This window comes from Hylobates moloch, unplaced genomic scaffold (assembly GCF_009828535.3).
Source record: "Hylobates moloch isolate HMO894 unplaced genomic scaffold, HMol_V3 SCAFFOLD_23, whole genome shotgun sequence".
NCBI classification, from domain to species: Eukaryota; Metazoa; Chordata; class Mammalia; order Primates; family Hylobatidae; genus Hylobates; species Hylobates moloch.
This window is the reverse complement of record NW_026652298.1, coordinates 32,374,970-32,399,401: the sequence shown is the minus strand read 5'-3', so window position 1 is coordinate 32,399,401 and position 24,432 is coordinate 32,374,970. Positions and strand designations below refer to the sequence as shown.

The following is a 24,432-nucleotide window of genomic DNA, read 5'->3' as shown; positions in this document are numbered from 1 at the left end:
TGGTTCACAGCAGAGTCTTTGAAGTTAGAAAGACCCGAAACTGAGTCTACCACGAGAATAGGTGTTTTTATGACCTTATAAGCACTAAAATCTTTCCCACCTCAGGGACTTTGCACACTCTGCTCCCTTTGCCTGGAATGACTTTTCTCTGGCTTTTTTCATGTCTGATTCTTCACCCTTCAGCTTTCAGTGGAAACATCACTTCTGCAAAGAGGCAAGAGATGTATTCCTTCCACCCTTCATGTTTTCCTTCTCAGTACCCCATATCTGCCCTTCAAAGGAGCCATAATATAGTGCAATTATTTTATGTATTTGACTCCTTACTCATTTTTGTTTAAATTCTCTATCAGATTATAAATTCTCTGTTGTTTTCACTGGTGTATCCCCTGTGGGGTTTGGCACTGAACACTACGTAAATTCTTCAGATGAATGGATGAATGCGATTCTGACTGCTGTCCACTAACAATGTGACCTTGAAAAAGGCACTTGACTTTCCTAAGCCTCAATGTTCTTACATCTCAAAGGAGGATAATATCGCCTACCTCACAGCTACTTGGAAAACTGGACATGGAATGCACCACTGTTCTACTGCATCGGTTCCAAAATGCACATCTTTTGCATTTTAACTTTTTTGAAATAAAGATCTTATAATAGCTAGAATCTTCAGTCAAATAAAATATGTTAACATCTCACTCTTATACAGGACCCAACTTCTTCTAACTTTTTTAAAACTTCCTTTGGAAAGACATGGTTGTGTGGTTCAATGTGTGTATTTACTGTTTAAGGACCAAGTTTACACCAGTACTCATGAGTTCTGCTCCACAATTTCAACACGTCCTCCCTCTCACTTCCCGACTAGAGATTGCCCCTTCCCCACTCTTAATGAGACTGTCGTTGTACATTTTTAAAAATTTTATTTTCAAAAGCCCCAGGGAGTTGGAATAATGAAACATACTTAATTAAGCTATGCAAAGCAATCCTGCCATCTAGGTGGCATTTTTTGTTCTATTTTCCTTGGTTATTCCGAGAATTATATTATTATATAAGAGCCAACATTCATAGATCACTTACTGTGGGCCAGGTACTGAGCTAAATGTTTTACATGCCTTATTTAATTCTCACAAACTCCCCCACTGTGAGTGGGGACCAGCATTATTTCTATTTTACTGATGACAAAAATGAAGCTCAGATATATTTAGTTACTTGCTCAAAGTCTCACAGCTAATAAGTGGCAGAAAAAGCTGAAATTTGATTCCAAAGCCTGTGGATGTACTGCAGTATCTCCCTCTCCACAGGGAATATGTTCCAAGATCCCCAGTGGATGCCTGAAACTGCAGATAGCACAGAACTGTGTATGTATTATGTTTCTTCTTATACAGACATACATACCTATGATAAAGTTTATGAATTAGGCACTGTAGGAGATTAACAACAATTATTAATAAAATAGAACAATTATAACAATATGCTAGAATAAATGATATATAAATGTGGTCTCTCTCTTAAAATATTGTATTGTATGTAATATTTTCAGACTACGGGTAACTGGAACCACAGAAAGAAAAACCAAGGATAAGAGGGGACTGCTGTATAGGTTCGAATCATTCAAAAGCGACTAATATATACGAAGCACAAATTATGTCCATTGAGAAGTTTTCTGTCTGAAATTGAAGTCCAAAGTATCTTGTGCAAAACAGTGTTTCTCAAATTCTTATTTAAAAAAATAACTTTGTTAACATTCAGCTTTGTTAAATGTAACCATGTAAATTAAAGGGTATAATACATCAACTAATTAACATAATACTATACATTCACTGTAAATTATGCAACCAAAAGAACGTTGGTTACAATGAAAAAAACTAACTTAAACAAAATTAAACCACTACGGGCGTTTAGTGGTTAATGAAAATGGAGGGGTGCGGTGGCTCATGCCTGTAATCCCAGCGTTTTGGGAGGCCAAAACGGGCAGATCACTTGTGGTCAGGAGTTTGAAACTATCCTGACCAACATGATGAAACCTGGTCTCAACTAAAAATACAAAAGTTAGCCAGGCATGGCGGTGTGCGCCTGTAATCCCAGCTCCTCAGGAGGCCGAGGCAGGAGAATTGCTTGAACCCGGGAGGGAGAGGTTGCAGTGAGCCGAGATCACGCCCCTGCACTCCAGCCTGGGTGACAGAGTGAGACTCCATCTCAAAAAAATACATATATATCTCCGAAAAGATCAGTGATAGGGTAGATTTCAGATAAAGTCGGATCATGGCTCTGACTCATTCTTCACACCATGCTTCTCTTAGTTCTTCCCCATGTATAAATTGCCTTTATCATCAGCCTGGTTTATTTCATGGTGGAAAAATGGCAGCAGAAATTCCAAGTCTCACATTTACACACTTGCCATATATCAAATAGCTCAGAAATTTTTAATATTAGACCAAATTAGATAGTGTGTCCATTCCTGAACCAATCACTGTAGTGAGATGCACGGGATTATTCTGATTAGGTGTGGCCAAATAGGACCCACTAAGGCCTGCATGATGAGGAGAAGAGAAATGGAATCTGGAAAGGGAAGTACATTTTGTACCACACTAGGAAAAGCTTGTGTCTAACAGGAGATGAATTGTCACAGGGAAAAGAAAAAGTGAATGAGCCTCCAGATACAACTTGTGCAAGCTCAGAGGTCACTGCAGTACCTTACTTCCCCGCTAAAACTCTCCAACGGCTTTTCATAATACTTGAAACAAAATTCCAAACTCTCACCATGGTCTCTGAGGACCTACGGAACTTGGCTCCTCTCTCCAAATGCATGCTCCTCTTGCTGCTGCCATTCTGACCATCATGCTGCTCCTCAGACCCTCCAAGCAATTTCCTAGTTCCAGGCCTTTGCATTTGGCAGTCCCCAGTCCAAAACGCTCTTTCCTCAGACTGTCATATTACTTTCTCATTCACTTCATTCAGGTATCTGCCAAATTTCACCTTCCCAACCATTCTGTCTAAAATAACCATCCTTCAGTCTCTATCCCCTTACCCTCTGCTCTGTTTCTCTTCCCATCCCATATCAATAGCAAATTGACATTGTGTGTACTCATTTATTTCCGCTCTTCTCACTAGAATAGGAGCTTTGGGCAGCATGATTTTTTCTGTTTTGTGCATGACTGTGTGTCTCATATTTACTATAAGGTCTCACCCATAGCAAGTGCACAATAGCTGACTGTTGAGGGTAAATGGATACATGAAATGATAAATGAATGAAAACAGGTGAATGCATGAATGAATGAACGAACGAAAGAATTCCAGGAAATTGCTAGGTGAACATGGGTAACAGATGCCAGGGGACTGTTTTTATTCTATGTGTTTTGTTTTGTTTTGTTTTGCTATCACCTCATCGGCTGAAGACAAACACCCTCTCCCAGTCCTGCATTCAGAGTTCTGGGTCTAAGAAATGCTCTCTTTTGAAAGATTAAACTCAAGATAAAGTTTAAACTCAAGTAAATAGCTAAGAAGTACGACGGATCCCTCCTCCCTGCTGTCATCTTTTTTTTTTTTTTTTTTTTTTTTTTAGATGGAGTCTTGCTCTGTCGCCAAGCTGGAGTACACTGACAAGATCTCGGCTCACTGCAACCTTGCCTCCCAGGTTCAAGCGATTCCCCTGCCTCAGCCTCCTGCCGTAGCTGGGACTACAGGTGCATGCCACCACCCCTGGCTATTTTTTTTGTATTTTAGTAGACGGGGTTTCACCATGTTGGCTAGAATGCTCTTGATTTGCTGACCTCGTGATCCCCCTGCCTCGGCCTCTCAAACTTTTAAAATCCAGGCAGACAAGCCCATTATAGACTGGTTTGCACCCAGTATCAATTAAATCTTGGTTTCCTTCTTTCTTTCTACCTTTTATTTCCTTCCTTCTGCCTAGTCAGAATTACTAAGATTCCCTTGCTGGGGATTTTGCTCAATCCTCTGTAGAGTTAATATGTATGGATCCTCCTCAGGGGTACACAATGTCTCAAGGGACTCATTCTAGAATTAATTTAGAGGGAGTTGATGGTTCTGCAATTGAGCTTTTGACGATTCTCATAAACATTTTCCCCGGAAAGACCAGCTTCTCCCCTTTGTTCTTCTGCCTGTTTTATTATTGACAATGCCAAACATAGATCCCTGTGCTAATGACAATAATAATAATTAGTATTGATGACAACATTGACATTTTCAGAACGGTTTTGTAGTTTATAAAATGAATTTCCATCAATCACACTTTCATGATGAATTAACTCTAAAGACAAGCAAATGCCTCCTACCCACCAGGGAGAGATCTTTGTACCAGCTCTGCAGCATTGGAAGATGTCCTAGGACCCCATGAAAACACAATTGAAGCCTTTTCTTTCCCCTGAGAAGCCAGAGAATCAGAAGATCGGGTGCTAAAGCCAAAGAGGTCATCTTGATACTGATCCTACCACTAACTGAGCGTGGGAAAGTCATTCTTCTCTCTGAAATTTTTTTCTCATGTGAAAACAGAAATAACACTACTACTTATTTCACAGAGACGTTGTGACAATAATATAAGACGGTGCATGTAAAAATCCTTAATATAGCACCTAGATCAGAACAAGTGCTGTGGTAGCAATTATCATTATTGACTTATTCAACATATATTTATTAAGTGTCTACACTATGCTAGGTTCTGGTGCACAAAAGTAAAATGGACAAGGTTCCTGGAGTTCATCATCATCATCTTCATCAATCATCATCATCACCATCATCAATCATCATCATCTTATTATTAATAACCACAAAGAACCTAGAAGGTGTAGTGGAAGCAATGCATCTAGGTCTGGGAGAAAGAAAAATTGTGCTTTTATCATGCCTTTGCCATGAGCCAGACAGCAAAACATTAACCATGTCTCTTTGGGGTCTCAATTTCCTCATCTATAACACAGAGAAGTAATTTATTTTGATTTTGTAAAACCAGTTGAAAATAAGTTGTTACAATTAATAATATATTTTATAATTTCGAGGCAAATTTTATAAATTATTAAAAACATAAAAAAGATAAATTAAACTTTGATCTAATTTAAAGCAGACTCACTATCATCACTCATTTGCCCTCTAAACTTTCTTAAGTGGAAGAAAAGGGTTGGAGCTACCACTTACACCCTAGGGAGTGTGATGATATTGCAAAAGCACCCAGAAGCCTGCCTATGTAAAAAGGAAAAAAATAATTAAAAGTTAATGGCCTAAGTGATCTCCAGCATCCCTTCCTGCTCTGACATCATGAAATACAATTCCAGATTATTGTAACCAACACCATCAATCTGCAGATTAAAAAAAAAAAAAGGAGAATCAGAAAAGTTAAGAATCTTAACAAAGATTACAACCATATGCAGGAGCAAGCTAGGATTAAAACCCAACATCTTAAATCTTAGTTTGGGTCCTATTTCCACCATCACATTAAAACTCGGCTGAAGGCAGGGAATGTGGCTTGCCTGAGAATTACATCCGCACCAATCCGGACCCAGTTTTCTATTATTTTTGTAAGGAAACACATTCTTCATGCCCTCATACTCACAAACCTCTCTGTAGACATCAATTCCTGACTGTTCTGAGCAGGAACTAACTAACCAAAGAGCCAAATGTCCCTGTGACTTGGTTAATTGAAGACGGACCGCACACCTGAGTGAAGAACAGTTTCCCAAAGAGGCTTGGATTTCTGCCAAGGGACAACTGGAGTAAAGAGTCATTTTTATTTATTCTTTTACCCATAGGTTATTTAGAAGTATGTTATTTAGTGTGCAAATATTTGGGGAATTTCTGGAGATCTTTCGGTTATTAGATTCTAATTAATTTCAAAGTGGTCACAGAAATACTTTGTGTGAGTGAATCCTTTTAAATATACTAAAACTTGTTTTATGGCCTAGAATATGATATATCCTTATAAATTTTCTGTGTACATTTGAAAAATGTGTGTTCTGTTGTTGGGTGGAGTGTTCTACAAGCAAATATTAGGTCAACTTGGTTGTCACTTTGTTAAAATCATCTGTATCTTTACTAACTCTGTTTGTTCTAGCCATTATTAAGAGTATTGAAATCTCCTACTATAATTACGAATTTATTTCCCCTTGCAGTTACATCAGTTTTGCTTCATTATTTTGAAGCTATACTAGATGCATAGTTTGATCTTTTTGACGAATTGACTCATTTATCATAAAGAAATGGCAATATTTAACACCAAAAAACTTCATGATCTGAAATCTACTTAGTATGTTATTAATATAGCCAGTCTAGTTTTTTAAAATTAGTGTGTGTACATATTTTTCCGTATTTCAACTTTCAACCTATTTATGCTTTTATATTTAAAGTGGGTTTCTTATGGGCACCTTAGAGTTGGTTCTTGCTTTGTGATGTTTATACTATTTACATGTAATGTGATTATTAATACAGTAGGTTTAAACCTATCATCTTGCTATTTGTTCTATGTGTCCTTTGTTCTCTTTTTCCTTTCTACTTACCTCCTTTTGATAAGTTGAATTTTTTTTATCATTCTGTTTTATTTCCTTTGTGACTTATTAGCCAGAACATTGGGTTTTTCTAATGTTAGTGGTTTGTTTAGGGTTTATAGTATATATTTTAAATTTATCATGGTTATCTTCAAGTGATGTTATACCACTATACTACGTAAGTATATCATAAGACCTTCAAATAGTATACTTTGATTTCCCTGCTAACCTTTGTGCTATTGTTGTCATATTTACTTTTAAATTTACTTTTAACAAGCTATAAACCTCATGCTACATTGTTAGTATTTTTGTTTTAAAAGTAATTTATCTTTTAAAATGATTTCATTGTTTAAAAATCGTCATGTGAGGCCGGGCATGGTGGCTCACATCTGTAATCCCAGCACTTTGGGAGGCCGAGGTGGGTGGATCACTTGAGGCCAGGAGCTCGACACCAGCCTGGCCAACATGGTGAAACCCTATCTCTACTAAAAATACAAAAATTAGCGGGGCTTGGTGGCATGTGCCTGTAATCCCAGCTACTCGGGAGGCTGAGGCAGGAGAAGGTGGAGGTTGTAGTGAGCCGAGATCGCACCACTGCACTCCAGCCTGGGCAACAGAGTGAGACTTGGTCTAAAAAAACAACAACAAAAAACAAAAAAACCTCATGTGTTTAACAATGTAGTTTTCATTTAATTGCTTTTCATTCTTTTGTGATGATTCATATTCTGTTTGGTATTACTTTCTTTCTCCCTGAAGAACTTCGTTTAATATTTTCTTGTAATGCAGATCTGCTGCTAATTCTTTCAGTTATTCTATGTCTAAAAAGTATTTCCTTTTCACTTTGGAAAGATATTATTACTGTGCAAAGAATTCTAAGTTTACATTGTTTTCGTTCAGTACAAAATATTTTTCTGCATTCCTTTCTAACCTGTGTTGTTTCTGACAAGAAGTCTACTGACATCTTTTTTTACTCTGACAGCTTTCAACTCTGGTATATCTTTTTAGCTGATATATCTTTAAAACTGATTTTGAGAAATTTGATTATGCTATGTCTTCATATTTCTCATTCTCAGGATTTAAGTTTGTTGAACTGAGGGTTTATAGTTTTCATTAAATTTGAAAAATTTTCATTCCATTAATTTTCAAATATTCTTCCTGCCCCCTTTCACTTTAGGGATTCAAATTAAACATATATTAAAATCCTCAGTCATGCTCAGTTCATAGTTCAAATTGTGTTTTCTCTATGAGTTTCATCTGGGGAAATTACTTTGTCTTCAAGGTCACTAATTTTTTCTTCTTCAATGTCAAACCTGCCATTAATCCATCCAGTGTAGTTTTTATCTCATGCATTGTAGATTTTCTATCTAGTAGTTTGATATGGTTCTTTAAAAAACATTCCCTATGTCTCCACTTGAATTTTTGAACCTATGAAGTTGAGAGTTAGAGTTACTCTCTATAGTAATAGCCCCATCTGCCAATTCTAACATTCATTTAAATCTGGGTAAGTTGTTACATGATATTTTTTCATTATGGATTATATTTCCCTGCTGCTTTGCATGCCTGGTAACTTTTGATTGGACGGAAGAAATTATAAATTTTAACTTTTTTCGTGCTGATATTTTTGTATTACTATAAATATCACTGAGCTCTGTTCTAGAGTGACTAAGTTACTTGGAAACAGTTTGATCTTTTCAGATTTTGCTTTTGATATTTGTTAGGCAGAGTCAGAGCAATTCATCGTCTACAGCTAATTATTTCTCCATTATTGAAACAACCCCCTTCTGTGTACTCAACTCAGTGCCCATGAATAACTGAGTTTTCTAGTCTGACTAGTGGCTAACCCTCAGTCCATGTGAATCCTGGGCTCTGTTATTTTCAATCTTTGGGAGGCTTCTTTCTTTGGCTTTAGATAGTGTCTTCACCCTTATGTTGAGCAGTATTCAGCTCAACACTAAAGTGGGCCTTAGGCAGATATCCATTTATGCAGATCACTTTTCTCAGGTACTCTCTCCTACGAAACCCAGCTGCCTTTGTTTCCTAGATTCAACTTTGTCTCTGCCATTCAGGGAGTCTGCCAGACTTGAATCCCCTATCCTTAAGTTGCAGCCTGGAAACTCTCTCAAGGTGGTGAGTGGAGCCATAAATAAAATGTGATAAACTCACTTATTTTAGTTTCTATCTTCTTTTCCCCAATATTCAGGGTCTTAAAAATAATCGCTTCAAATTTTTTGTCCATTTTGGTTGTTTCAGTCTGTAGGGGATATTACAGTCCATCTTGGTCTGAAGTAGAAGTCAATAGAATGGAATTCAATGAAGGTAAATAAGACCATTAAATCTGTCAAACATATCTCCACTAGTTAGAATTTACAAACCCCAAATTTATTTTTAGAGCAAATATTGAAACCCCCAGTATGACTAAGAAAAAGAAAGCAGATTGGAACCAAATACTTTACTTTGTTAAATGACAAATTCGAAATTTTCAGCACAATTTCTTAAGCAAGTAATATGGGTTCCATCAGCCTCCATCATTTGCCATTCACTTGACAAGTGTCATAATGCCACTGCACACCCCACCAGAGCAAATATTTTCTTCTAGCCTTAAAATAATATCTACAAATTAATTCAATCTGTCAAGGGGGAACTCTCCTTGGATAATTCGGGAAGTTTTTGCCTTTGGGTAAGGCACTCTATGCACAAACAACTCAAATTCTCACCTGTAAGTTGAACCAAGAAGGAGGTTTATGATCTACAGCTACATGAAATGATCACTTACTCGCAGATGACTATGTCCCAGACACGACCAGCTGTAATTTTGAAAGCCAAGTTCATTTTACTTTGTTTTGAGAAAATGTGGGCAAAAGATTAGAGGCACCTCTCCAATCTTCGGAAGCCTCTAGTCATGGAAAATCATATCCCAGCAGTGCTTTGTATGATTTCACCTGCAGCTTTAAGTAAGAATGTTTGACCAGTAATGCTGTAAGCATATAGGATAAGAGAGACCTACGTCGTACACAGTTCCAGTTGTACTAACTCACGTATGAAGATCTCTGGAGGTGAGCTATCAAAACTCCCTGTTATTGCTCATTCTATACCTGCCAATCTTAATAATCATCAAGTTCTTGTTTTGGAAATAAATATACATACTGATGATTATGATAAAAATAATAAAAACGAGTACAAGACAACCTGGGATAAAATACTTAAAGAAGCCCTGGAGGTAACATGGATAAATAAGGCAACCCAGGTGGGGACTAAGGTGCACTGCGCAGAGATGACAGTCACTTCTAACTTCCAGTTGATCATTAGCGGGTCAGGATATGGGATTATTATCACTAACTCCATCTTTTTCATGGTAAACAAAACATATAATTTTTGTGAAATCTGATGATAATGTTTAAACATTGGGACTTGACTTTTGGAAACAGGAAAAACACTCTAAGTTTAAAAAAAAACATGCACACAACGCAGGTCAATTTGCAGCCTCTGAAAGTTGTAATGTGGGGTTTGGAACCAAAGGAAACTGGATTTAACTTCTGGCTACATTTTACATTATCTGTGTGGCTCTTTTCAACTTCTATAACTTCTCTAGTCCTGTTTACTTATCTGTAATATGAATTATGATTTATAATTGACCTGCTGGTACTCTAGCTTCGTTTGTCTCTTTCTCATTCTTAACAAAACTCAAATTTTATTGAGACTTCATGTCTCCTGTAAGAATCTATGGAACTCAAGGGAAGTTTACTCCATTCCCAGCTCCCGGAGTAGGTCTGGTTTGATTTAACCTATTTGTCTTCTCTGTGACTGGGTCAGGAGTTTGGAGTTAAGCCAGTCAGTACCTGGCATTTTCAAAATCATCATTATTGGCCCAAGATGGGTACATGACCTAATTTGGCCACAAAGAAGTCTTCCCAGGTGTTGCTACCAGCAAACTTGAGGTAATGAGGAAACCAGTTAGAGAAAAAAAATCACACTGCCCAAAAAGCAGAGTCAAGAGATCACAGAGAAAAGAACTAGAAGCTTGATTATATTGCACCTGAAGTCCAAACTTCTTCTGGAATTTTGTTATGGGAAGTAATTCAATCACATAACTTTGAGTTAACCTGATTGCTACCTGCAGTAAAAACATCCTAACTCACATCTAAGGATGAAAGATAATGTATTTAAACAGATTGACACATAGGAGGCAGTCAATACATGATAGGTCTTATCCTTAGAGAACTTTCACATTTCCAATACTTCACATTTAAAAATATATATGCTTAGATAATGTAACCTAGGAAACTTGAAGTTTCCCCACTCACCCTCACATACATAATGATGCATTAATTAAATTTTTTAAACTTCCTCTTATTCACAGTGATGGAAATGAAAAGGAAATGAGCACATTTCTCAGGGGAGCTATCTTCTATCACATGGAAAACTGGGCAGTGTGGATTTATTCTTTGTGTTTGGCCAAGACTTAACCAAATGAAGCAGATCCTCAGGAAGCTGACTGTGGGGATTTGGACAATGGTACACCAGACACCAGCAGACCTGCCAGTTCATTCACCCAACTTTGAGGCCCGTGTAGAAATGTGGCTGGCCTCCCATGCCCACGCAGAACACAGCTAGCACCATCACGCTGGACAGTGACTCCTCCATCCCTGAGATTCATGCCAGGATTTGAGGCACCAGGAACCTGGATGGGGGCTCAGTCACACCTGCAGGCAGGCAGCATCCACATGGAAGCAAGAGGTGAGAGAAGCAAAGAAGCAAGGAGACAAAGGCAGAGAACAGGTGGATGGAGAGGCCTGTTCTGGCTCTCTTGCTCCCACCTGGAAGGGATGAGCAGGAGAGCTTTTGGCCTATATATAGATAGAGGTGCATAGACAGATACTCTTTCAGGAAAGCAAACCAAGGACAGCTCATAAGTTAATCGGTCGTGAGCACCTGCCCCTTTATACTTTGCCTCATGCTTCTCCCTTTTGGTAGAAAGGATTTTTAACTTTGTCTTTTTGTACAATATCAGATGTTGCCCAAATCATGTCCAGAATGAAACAAAAGCAGAGGTTTTCCTCCTGCCTGAACTATCACTCCCTCATCTCTCCAGACCCCAAAAGCTCCATCGCCTCCTCCTCTCTCCAGATCCAAAATTCCATCACTCGTCATTTATTCATCTGTCCAGACCAAAGCTCTGTCACCTCCTCATATCTCCAGACTCAAAGCTCTATCACATCCTCATCTCTCCAGACTTAAAGCTCCATCACCTCCTCATCTGTCCAGACTCAAAGCTCCATCACCTCCTCATCTGTCCAGACCTAAAGCTCCATCACCTTCTCATCTGTCCAGACTCAAAGCCTCATCACCTCTTCATTTGTCCAGACTTAAAGTTCCATCACCTCATCTGTCCAGACTCAAAGCCCCATCACCTCATCTGTCCAGATGTAAAGTTCCGTTACCTTTTTATCTCTCCAGACCCAGTGCTCCACCACCCATCACCTCCCTCATCTGTCCACACCCAAAGCTTCATCACTTCCTTATCTCTCCAGAGCCAAAACTTGACTTGCCATCTGAGTCATCTCTCAAGCTCAGTATAATATTAGTTTCTTATAACTCAAAGAGTTCACTGCTGGGATGATTTGCCAGGCAATTCATTGTGTAATCAATTTTACTTTCGGCTGGGTGCGGTGGCTCACTCCTGTAATCCCAGCACTCTGGGAGGCTGAGGCGGGTGGATCATCTGAGGTCAGGAGATCAAGACCAGCCTGGCCAACGTGGTGAAACCCTGTCTCCACAAAAATACAAAAATTACCCAGGTGTGGTGGTGGGTGGCTGTAATCCCAGCTACTCGGGAGGCTGAGGTGGGAGAATCGCTTGAACCCGGGAGGTGGAGATTGCAGTGAGCCAAGATCGCATCATTGCACTCCAGCCTGGGTGACAGAGCAAGACTCCATCTAAAAATATATATATATATAAATATATATGATATATATATATTTATATATATCATATATAAATAAATTTATATTATATATTTATGTTATATAATATATATTTATATTATATATTTATGTTATATGTTACAGGTAAAAAAATACATATATACATTTTTTACTTTCTCAATGTACTGATAAATAAAACTGCTGGTAGGATTAACTCTGCAAGGACGCACCAAACCCAGATATATTCACCATAGCCATAGATTACACATTTTTGGAACGCTTACAGGACCTACTACGATGTCTATCATGGAGCAAACACTGTGCAGACGCCCACCAGGCATCAAAACAAAAGCAACATTGGGAACAGAGTCTCCATGTGGGAAGAGCAGCTGGAATTTACAGCCTAACTCTTTCTCTCCAACATTCTCCTTCCCCTTGGAGGATTATTTACCAATTAATGTTAAAGTTCCTCCCGGTTTAAACCCAGGCCCTCCTGAGTCATCATTCTCCCCTGCAAGACCCTGCCCAGTCGTAGGGCTTTGACTGCCATCAATAAGCTCAAATCCTGTGTATTGCATTTTCAGTCTGTACTCAGACTCTCCTCTCTGATTGCCCACTTGAGATTTCCACTTGGATATCTCAAAAGTATGTCTAATTTAACATGTCTAAAATTGGATGTCCCTGACTCTCTGGTCCCCAACATTTCTTTCCTCATTTCTTCTGTTTAGTAAAAGATACCACCATATACTCAGCTATACAAAAGAAAAATTATTATTATAGCTCTTTTAACACCTCATATTCATCTGTCAAGTCTTGCCAATTTTATACCCCAAATATGCATTAAGCCTGCCCATTTCTCTCTGAATCCATAGCTATTACTGTAATGCAAGTCACCACTTCCTCTTTCCTAGACCTATGCCATGGTCTCCCAACCAGCCTATGTTTCTACACATTAAAGCCTCCCAGCCCCAATATACACTCTGTCAGCAGGCACCATAGTAATACAGATGGGGCTTAATTTGCTTTGTTTTTTCACAAAAGAGAGTTGCAACAAATAATTAGCACGTCACCAAATTACTAAATTTCAAAATGAAAACTTCTCTAGTATTCAACCCTGCAGGAAATGTATCAATGTGCCCTTTTGTTGGGCATGCTGGTTCCAAAATCCTAAGACTTACATCTGGCCTAAGGCAAATGTGAACAATATTTGTGCTTTATGTGTGACCCCAAAACAACCCAAACCACCTTTCCCTCAAGGTAAAGGCACGGCCAACTTCTGGTCCTCCCAAGCTGCCAGCATCAGGTTTCTACCATTTGTCGAGCTATTCATTGGGTGCCAATTGGAAATGATTGACTTGCATTGCAGGGCTGGCATACGGTTCTTTTGACTTCCAGCCATAAAAGGGAGGGCTGTGTTCCAGGAGAGATGCCACAAACAGAGATGATGCTGAAGAGAGGCTGTTGACTTAGTGCTCAGGCTGAACACCCAGCAAGCTCAGCCCACTCTCATGGGTCCATCAGGACTAGATCAAGCTGTGCCTTTAGTCCAGGAGAGGAGGAGAATTAACACCTGCAGAGTGCCAACTATATCCTAGATGCTTGACTAAGTACAATACCTGCATTTAACTGGCATCATCCTCCCTATTCTTGGAATTTTCTCTGTTTACAATCAAGGAAATGGAGGCTCAAAGAAGTTAAGGAACTCTCCCAGAATAACCCAGATAAGAGGGTTAGAACACAGCACTAAGTCCACATTCCACAAAGTCACATAGCTTTGGGAAATATGATTCGTGTTCCTCTGGATTCTCTCACCTCACATCTCTTGCTGATTTACTTTGAGACTCAGCTGTTTTTCCTACTTCTGAGTTCAGACTCCCAGTCAGATGTACAGCAAAGGCCCACAGGACAGCTTGGCCTCTGAGGGGCCTGATCTCACTGCGAGAAGTGTTTGTTGAGCATATGGTGATCCCCCAGATAAATATTTGCAAACAGTTAATCACACTCACCTAGGGAAGTTTTAACTCTGGTCAAGCTCAGAGAATTAACTCAGCAGGCACTTCTATTGGCATTACAAAAAACCAACAGTGATCATTCTGATTATTAAATAAAAATATGTCAACCAGGTTTAGCACAGTCTCTTAATGGGTCATTAAACCAAGAATTTTTCCTATGTTATTTTAGAAATGAAGATTTAAAGTAGTATCAATGTAACTTAGACATGAATAAAACTGTTTCTCACATATATATCTTCCTTCTATTTCCCTTTCTGCAGGGGTAATAATTTACAATGTTGTTGGTTTTTAAAGCTGAAGCCTGACTTCATAACTCAAGAAGTCAATTCAAAACACATAAATGGTCATGCCAGGTGTCATCAATGAAGGCCAAATAACTTCCCTTCAATACTAATTCACAACTCTCCTGGGATAAGACTTTTTTTGCCCCCTCATTTGTGCTATAGATCTACTTGAGCTCTTCTACTTGATTTCCAGTGCAGTAACTTCTCCATGTCCTACTTCCCTAACTAAAATGTGAACAATAGAACATACAGTTGTAATTCAGTAATTAAAGAATAGAATCGAAATGCACTTCCATTGCTTGCTTCCTAGCTTATTCAGAGCTTGCAGCGTTACAAGTATAAAGTTATAATAATGATCATGATGACCACAATAATAAGAAAAGTAAAATTATAATAATGACCTGGTAGTTATTTGTAAAACGCCTTCTCCATGCCCGGAACCATGCTAAATGTCTATACTTTAAGACGTTACAAGAAGAAGAGATGTCTGTCTTACACACACACACACTCTTTAGGAAAACTTCTGGGTTCAGAGTTGTTAATAACTTATACCTGGTAAATATGTGGTCAATTCATAGTCAAGTCTGTCATACTACCTAGCCCATGAAGTTTTCTTGATGCCACACTGCCCTCTTCCCAATGGCCATATTTCTCCCAAGGTAATCCTCTGGGGAAGAGGGTTTTGATCTGAGAAACATCTACCCTCTCCCTTCTATGACCTCCTCTTTAGTAAGTATAAAATATGTCCCCTCTGCTGTGGAATAAGAAACACATATACACATGCAGAGAGAGACACACACATGCACACAAAAATGCAGGTAAACATTTGTGCATGTGTGTATATACACACCCATGTACATATGTGTGCAAAAATACTTGTAGACATACACAAACACACAGCACTCACAGCACAAACTTAATGCTTTGCATTTCATAAAACCACATGCTAAAATGTGATACGAATTTCACCTGGGTCTACATGCTTGAACCAAGCCCCAAATAGGCATTAGTGGCTACAGCCTTAAGCACCAGAGGAAATAAATAAAAGCTACCAAAAAGCAGCTTGGAAAATAATCACAGAGCATTGAGTCACCCAGAGTCCTACTCCCCTTGTTAGGTGCTGTGCTTTAGCATAAGGACATTTTTGTTTCTCCTATACCTCCAACTTGGGAGGCTGGGCCTCTACTATGGAATACTCCACTGGCCCCCAAACCTCAGAGCAAACAATAGATGAATGACAGCCCTGCCCTGCCTGATAATCACATGATGGCCTTTTTGTGTCTCTCCAACTATGAATGATTGGTGCTTAGCATATGTAAGACACCAAATACATTTTTTGAATGAACAAATGGTAACATCATGGGCTATGGCATGAAGAGACAGTTGCTTCACTCATAACTTTATTTCATTTTTATTTATTTATTTATTTTTTGAGAGACTGGGTCTTGCTCTGTCGCCCAGGCTGGAATGCAGTGACGTGATCTCAGCTCACTGCAACCTCCACCTCCCAGGTTCAAGTGATTCTTCTGCCTCAGCTTCCCAAGTAGCTGGGACTACAGGCACCACCACACCCAGCTAAAGTTTGTATTTTTTTTTTTTAGTAGAGATAGGGTTTCACCATGTGTTGCCCAGGCTGGTCTTGAACTCCTGACCTCAAGTGATCTGCCTGCCTCAGCCTCCCAAAGTGCTGGGATTACAAGTGTGAGCCACCGCGCCCAGCCTAATAACCTTCGATCTACAAGTTTCGTCCATAGTAGTAACCATTTACAGACTGCTTTTCCATATGCCACACACTGGTCTAAGATGCAAATGCTTTTCTTGTCCCCATATTACACCTGAGGGAGCAGACGTGGAGTTCAGTGACTCACCCAAAGTCCTAAGTCTAAAAAAGTACAGATCAGGTTGGAACCCATGCAGCCTGGCCCCAGTGCCCATGCTCTTAACCGTGATGCCACTGCCTCCCAGGGGGCCCTGGCCACTCACGACCTGGACAGATTCTTGTGATGGAACCAGACACAACAGCCGGGATTCCACTGGCCAAACAGGTCATGGTTTACCTTCACAATTTTGGGAGTTACCAGTGACATGGTCTGTGCTTGGTGAAGGAACAGATGTTTAATAACTTTGCAGTAGCAAGGAGGAGGTTATATAACATGGCTGAGCTATTTTTGAACTTTGGAAAATGCTGACTGCTCTTTTCAAAGTGTCTTCTGTAAAATCAGGAATATTAAACATGAAGAAAATGTCCCCCTTTCCTGTACTTCTTTTTCCCTGAAACTCTACGTACAGAAACAGTTCGGTGGTAAGGTCGTGAACATACCTTCCCTTCCAAGCAGCCCCCGGTACCACGCCCAGCCCACGAGCAACAAATCAACGTTACAATATCCTAACTGCACCAGCTCTTTGCCTGAGATTATAAATAAAGTCCATGAGGACCACCAAGTGTCATGTCTAGCTGGCCCCATGACTTTGTTCTCAACCAGTCAAAGCTGGATCCCAGATCCCCTCAGGAACTCACCATGAAGACATCAGGTATGACCTCATCTGAACTTCTTCTGGAGCTATTTGCAACCTCCCTGCTACATAGGAGGAACAGTGAGAGCTATTTGTTTATCAGATGCTTTGCAGAGTAAGACCGTAATCCAGCTGCAAATGTAATTTTTAAGCTCGAAGTGAGGAACTCCTAACTCCAGAGTCCTGGGCTTCCATTGAACAAGCTGATAGATCTAACACAAGCTACAGATAGGTCTGTTCTCTGCTTTCAGCGATCCAGACTGAAAAATATCTTACTATAAAAAAACCTAAATGTCCATCAAAGAGGAATTATATAAGTGTAAAGATGGAACACTTATTCAACAGAATATCATCAATAAAATAAATGCAATTGAATTATCTTCATAGATGGATTTTGAAAACATAAGGTTGAGGTAAAGGAAGTTCTAATACATTAGACACCATTTGTGTACATTAGACAGAAGTATGCGTTGGGAATACGGTTGCACATGTATGTGTATTGAAAGTACGAAAACATGTACATGGATTTGGATGTAAACCAAATTCATTATCATGTTCTCCCTTCTATGGAGAGAAGAGGAGAAAACTGGGACAGGAAAACAGATACAATCAGAACTTCTACATTATCATTAATGTTTTCTTTTAAAATATTGAAACAAACATTAACCGTTGGCAGGTTTAGCTTTGTTCCCTATGATGAATATTGGGTTGAGTATTTTATCAGATTCTGTAGTTTTCTGTACTATTATTTTTTCAATATTAAAAAAAGAATTCTTATTACCTAAGTTTGTCTTTAGACAAATTTCCCCCACCTTGATCAGAGTGTATGACGTTTGAGGACAGAAATTATATCTTAATTCATCTATGTATCCCAGGGGCTAGCACAGAGTCTGTTGGTTGGAAGCAATGATAGACAGAGGATAGAATGTAGTGCCTTGACCAGGCGTGGTGGCCCATGCCTGTAATCGCAGCACTTTGGGAGGCCAAGGCGGGTGGATCACCTGAGGTCACCAGTTTGAGACCAGCCTAGACAACATGGTGAAACCTCGTCTCTACTAAAAATACAAAAATTAGCCAGATGTGGTAGTGCACACCTGTAGTCCCAGTTACTTAGGAGGGTGGGGCGGGAGAATTGCTTAATCCAGGAGGCAGAGGTTGTAGTGAGCCAAGATGGTGCCACTGCACTCCAGTCTGGGAGACAGAGCGAGACTCTGTCTCAAAAAAAAAAAAAAAAAAAGGGAGATATAATCCTTTTTGTTTTTTTGTTTTTTGTTGTTAAATGCTTTCTTTGGCCTTTCTCTAGCTCCCTGTCAAGGGCAGCCTGGCAGGTTTCCACTATTCCCTGGGGTGGGCGTCAGGGACCATGGGAGAGTGTGGGAAGGACAGACTGCTTATGCCTTATCCGAACTTACACACTGGGTGGACACCACCAGCCCTGCATGGATGGAGAGATGTTTCATTAAACACCAAGCAGGGGATGGCGACTTACCACACTTGATGCATTGCTTCTCTGGGGCTGAAATACCATTTACAAAATTACTGCGTTTAAAGGCATACCTTTGGGAAACAGCGCAACAGCATTTCACAGCAGCAGAATTTTTAAAAAAAGAATAGAATCCAGGGTGGTCACTGGAAAGGGATCTAAATGTCTTGCCAATTATCCTTCTAGAATTCCTTTTCCTGTATATGTTATATTTCAATTACCCTAAAATTGAGTTATGTTTCCATCAAAAATATTCATTTCTGAATATTCCAGCTGCAGGGCACATCTTATTATGGAAGTGAGAATTCATTAGCCTCGTTTGTGTCTTTGGGCTGGCAGCAATCCCGCCTCTGTAAGAGACTCCCATGTCTCACGCTGATTTATCTGAGTTCCTTCCTGATATCTGGACAATTATTTAAAATGCTGAAAGTGGCAGTGTAGAAACAGGATTACTAAAGAGAGTAAAAGGACAGAGGACGGAGAAATGTCAAAGGAGCATGATTTCTTAATTCAAGGTTCATTTTTCAGATTTATGTTAATTGTAAAGAAGTATATTCTGTCTACTTCATCTCACACACACACACACACACACACACACACACACACACACACTCCTCCAGCCCCAGTTCAGAGATAACCTCTGAACTGTAGCAGATTCAAAGTCCTAAAGCCTTCCAGAAATATTTCAGAGTTACATAGTACCCTGCTGGCAACAAACCAACATGGTTTGTTGACTGTATTTCCCTTTTATTACTATTACTTTTTTGAGATGGAATCTCACTCTGTCACCCAGGCTGAAGTGCAGTGGTGCGATCTCAGCTCACTGCAACCTCTGCCTCTCCCTCTTGGGTTCAAGTGATTCTCCTGCCTCAGCCTCCTGAGTAGCTGGGATCACAGGCATGCTCTACCACATCTGGCTAACATTTGTATTTTTAGTATAGACAGGGTTTCACCATGTTGGCCAGACTGGTCTCAAACTCCTGGCCTCCAGCGATCCACCCACCTCGGCCTCCCAAAGTGCTAGGATTACAGGCATGAGCCACCACGTCCAGCCTGCTGACTATAATTTCTGATGACCAAAAACTTCACTGATCACTCTGGAAGTTATTTAATATTACTAGGTGGTAAATACTGTGCCAAACAGTACTTTTCATGAAGCACCTCAATGAATATGACAATCTCTAGAACATTGGTTCTCAAAGCACAGCCCCTAGACCAAGAACATTAGTATCACCCAAAAACTTGAAAGAAAGTGCAGATTCTCTGGGCTCACCCCATATTTTCTATTACGTTAGAAACTCTGAGATTGAGGCCCAGTAATTTGTGTCTTAAGTCCTCCCAGAGATTCCGATGCCTGCTGAGGCTTGAGAACCGCTGCCTAGAAATTAGGTGCTATTATCATCACTTTGCAATAAACACCTGAGGCCCAGAAAAGTCAAATGATTGTGCAAGTCATATAGAAACTGGACGAGACAAGCTTTGAACCCAGACAAGTCTAACTCCAGAGTTGAGGCCCTTAATCACAGTTCTACACTGCTCATTATCTGAGGAATAAAGCATGGATTAAATCAGTGAATGTCAGGCAACACCATGCAAAATGGGGATAGGAGTGATCATTCTAAATCTCAGCAGCTGAGCCATAATGATGGGCCACAAGGAACAATGACACTTCTCAGAAACCTAAAATTTAACTTAAATGTTCGCCAAGATGGGAGTAGTTAAATAAATTATGATACATTCACATAATGGAATATAACGCAGTTCTGCGAGTAATGTTTGCCAAGATTTCCAATGGCCTACAAAAATACTTAGAATATAAGAAGGGAAAAAATCAAATGCAAAATCAAACAGAGACCAGGAGCACTAGTGTGGGAAGTTTCCCCAAAGCGTAACATGTTGGTGAGGATGTGGGAAACTGGGTAGTTTCACAAACTGTTGGGGTGACTATAAATTGGTGTTGTTACTTTGCAGGACAATTTGGCAATAGATGCTTCCATTTAAAAATGCACATGAATTAGGACCCAAAAATCCTGTATCTTAGAATCAACCCTAGAAAAAACACTTGCACATGTGCTTAGACATGTATAAAGATTATCACAGCTGTTTAGCTTCTAATAGGAAAATAATCTGACAAAATCCCTAAATTAAATGTTTATAACACAAATGATGAATTCTTGAGGTGATGAAAACCCCATTTACCCTGATGTGATTATCAAACATTGTATGCCTGTACCAAAATACTTCACTTATCCCATAAATAAACACATTTTTGTATTGGGGGTTGGGGCGGGATGTGGGGATGATTAATAGGGTAAAAAAAAACATAGAAAGAATGAATAAGACCTACTATATGATAGCATAATAGGGTGACTATAGTCAATAATAAATGACTTGTGTATTTTAACATAATTTAAAGAATATAATTGAATTGTTTGTAACTGAAAGGATAAATGCTTAGGGGATGGATACCCCATTCTCTGTGATGTGCTTATTTCACATTGCACAGCTGTGTCAAAACATCTCATGCACCCCATAAATATATATACCTACTATGCACCAACAAAATTTTTTTAAATAAAAGAAAATTAACTCCTAAATTTCTATCATTATGCAGACTGGATAACTAAATCATGATACCACGATACCATATTGAAGAATGTGATGAGGGCTATGAGGTTAGACTTATCTGGGTTCAAATCTTTATGAGTTACAAAAAATATAGATACACTAGAGATACAGCCATAGACAGACAGACAGATCGATAAATCCCAGGTGTAGGTTTCCAAGATATATTGTTAAGTAGAAAAAAAAGGTAAGTTGCAGGAAACAAAGTTTGATGTGACTTGTCTTACAAAGGAGATGAGAGAGAGAGAGAGGAGAGCAAAATAAAAATCCCATAAGTAAACACATAACATTCTGCATTTTCAGTGAGTATTTCCAACAATGAGTATGTAAGCAAGCAAACAATGACAACAGCAAAACTCTGATCCCACTTTGGGAGACAACAAGCCCTTTCTTACGGGTGCAAGGTGTGCATCGGGACCTCTGGTCTCTCCATCTGCCCGTAGCAGCTGGCCTTGGCCTCAGGGATGTAGGAGAACTTCTCCAGCATAGAAGATGCAGCGGTGGTTAGGATGCCAATGCCGTCCCTCACTCTCGCCTCCAGGGTGTAGTCCCAGTCATCATAGGAGACAGAAATGAGTCCCGATGGAAACTCTTTGGGGATGAGCTCCGTGTTCCCAGAGACCAAGCTGGGGACAATCCAGAAGAAATCATACCCGGTGAGGCCAAGGGAGCGGGCCTCACTCAGAATGAGAACAGCCTCGTCTTTGGAACAGTAGAGCAAGATGACAGAAGAGTGGATCTTCTTCAACTGGACTTGTGTCTTTGCATCCTCAAAGGAAGTGTCCAGTGTGATCACATTCTGCATGTCCCAGCCCACAAAGCTGTTGTCCACTGTGGTCTTGACGAAGCTGATGAAGTCCCTGTAGCCAGGGAAGATGGTGGTCACCAGGGAGAAGACATGCCAGTCATAATCCTGCATGATCTTCAGCATGACCGTGGCTTGCTGCTGGATGGACGCTCCAAACTGGAAGAAGGTAGACGTGGGATCCTGCCAGTGAAAAGAAAGTAAAACAGAAGATGAGGCAGGAGGTGGTTTATATAGAAGCACAAACTGCATCCTGGAAGCAAGGAAAGTAAATCACACATCAATCATTTGCAGACATTCCTGAGCATCTACTATATGCCAGACTCCAGAACAGATCCTGCAAATACAGAGAGGAGACAAGCCCCCGTACTCAGGAGCTCATAGCCAGGTCCTGGAAGGATGTCTGTAATTATTGCTTGCTGATCATCTATTCTTCTCATTTTCCTCTAGTTCATCCTGTCCCTTCCTCCTTTGAGTCTATATAGTTCTATCAGAACAAACTCTATCTGACCCCCACCCCGGCTCATGAACGGAAAATCAAGCCATGGAAACAAAACAGCATCAGCAAAGACAGTTTTCTAACGATATATTTGGAGCCCCTAGAGTCTGCCAAGTATGAAGCCATTTCTCCTGGATCCCTTGGTTATAAAGCCAGTAAGTTTCTATGTTCATGTAAGTAGTTTGAGTAGGGGTTCTGTCACTTGAACGTACGGCTCCCACATAATACAGGGTATCATAAATACCATGTGGGCATCTACCTTTTCAATCAATAAATATTTATCAAACACCTTATTAAGTGTTCTTAATAAGAATTAAGTGGAAGACAACTTCCACGAACTAAGAGCTAAAAGAGGCATATGAAGTGCTGAAGGAGCATCCAGGTGAGGAAGAGGAGAAGTGCATGGATGTTACAGTCAGAGGAATCCTGAGGATGCACTGCGACTATCTCAGAAGCTGTAGATGAATGCATCATGGCATCCAAAGGAGGGGGACGATACGATGTTGAAGAGCTTGGCAGAAATCCTAGCACATAGGGCCTATTCAGAGCATAAGGGAGAGTCGCTGAATGGTCTCACCCTAGTAAGTGGCATGGTAACTTATGTTGGGTTAAAGGGCCTCTATTAGCCCTAACATCTCCACCAATCTACGATCATGAGAACAAATTTCCATTTAGAAAAGGCAGGTGATGCATACAATGGTACAATATACAAACTGCCTTCATACCCCCTAACTCATCAAATCCTCATAGTGATCCTACAAAGTTGGTATTGTTGGCAGGGAAAATGAGGCTCAAAACGGTCACAGAGCAAGTAGCCATCTGTGCCTCAGTGCCGTGACTCTGCATCCTGCCCCCTTTCTGACACTCAACCACAGCCTTCCTGGGATCACTGAAGATCTCTATGGAACAGATGTTTAAACCACGTTGTTGACTTGCGGACATGGTGCAAAAATGCCAACTAAACAGAAGGTATGCCTCTGTGTTAGAGCAAAACAGGATTTGAGAAGTGCTGAGATGTATTTCTTTCAGAGAACTGAAAGAATTATCAAAAGGTCCTCATCATATTACAGTCATGTTTTTATTTTGCATTCTGTATTTACCATGAGTATTGAACACAACCTCAACAGGATAACTTATGGGAATTCCACTGCAAGAGAGAGACAGAGAGAGAGAGAGAGAGAGAGAGAGTGTGTGTGTGTGTGTGTGTGTGTGTGTGTGTGTGTAAGGTGGATGTTCCATTCATGTTTTTCAGAACAATATTTTGTAGCTGTGCTTGTCAATTCTTTCAAAAAGCTTACATCACTTTCCCTGTGGATGCTCACTAAAAGTTTTATCAGAATGGGCCAAAAGCTTAGTTCTTCAAAAATACTGCTCTTTTCTGAAATGCATGGGTTTGGGGGATAATTTGAGGAAGAGTGGCCTGAAGGCAGAGAGAAGAAACGAGAATAAATGTCTTCTGGGCCACTTCCAACATTACAGTTCCGTGAATTTTACCTAATTAAATCAATTAAAGTGGGTAATAGCTTTAAAGACTTTGGATAATTATTGTTTTCCCTACAGTAGCTTTTGCAGAAATCTAATATTCTTGAATTGATTAACCATTTTAAATCACATCTCAACAAGACTCTGAGCTCCTCAAGGGCAGAGATTTTTGTTGTTTTCATCTTTATGTCCCCAGAACCTGACAGTAGTCTTGGCAAACCCATAAATGGATGACAAGGGAATGAAGATGTGAATGAAGCCTAAGAGGAACGTCCTTGGTTAAGACCAGAAATGGAAAGGAGAATTCAGTATCTGAGATTGTATT

At 39.8% G+C, this 24,432-nt stretch overlaps 1 protein-coding gene across 3 annotated transcripts in view; it reads right to left on the bottom strand.

Moving 5' to 3' along the window:
- The window catches only part of GRIN2A (glutamate ionotropic receptor NMDA type subunit 2A), a 418,206-nt gene that overhangs the window by 155,998 nt on the left and 237,776 nt on the right, over positions 1 to 24,432 (bottom strand). For all 3 annotated transcript variants that reach the window (XM_032144796.2, XM_032144798.2, XM_032144797.2), the window contains one exon: positions 21,717 to 22,309. In XM_032144796.2, coding sequence (XP_032000687.1) covers positions 21,717 to 22,309 — 593 coding nt within the window. The remainder of the gene's footprint in view (positions 1 to 21,716; positions 22,310 to 24,432) is intronic.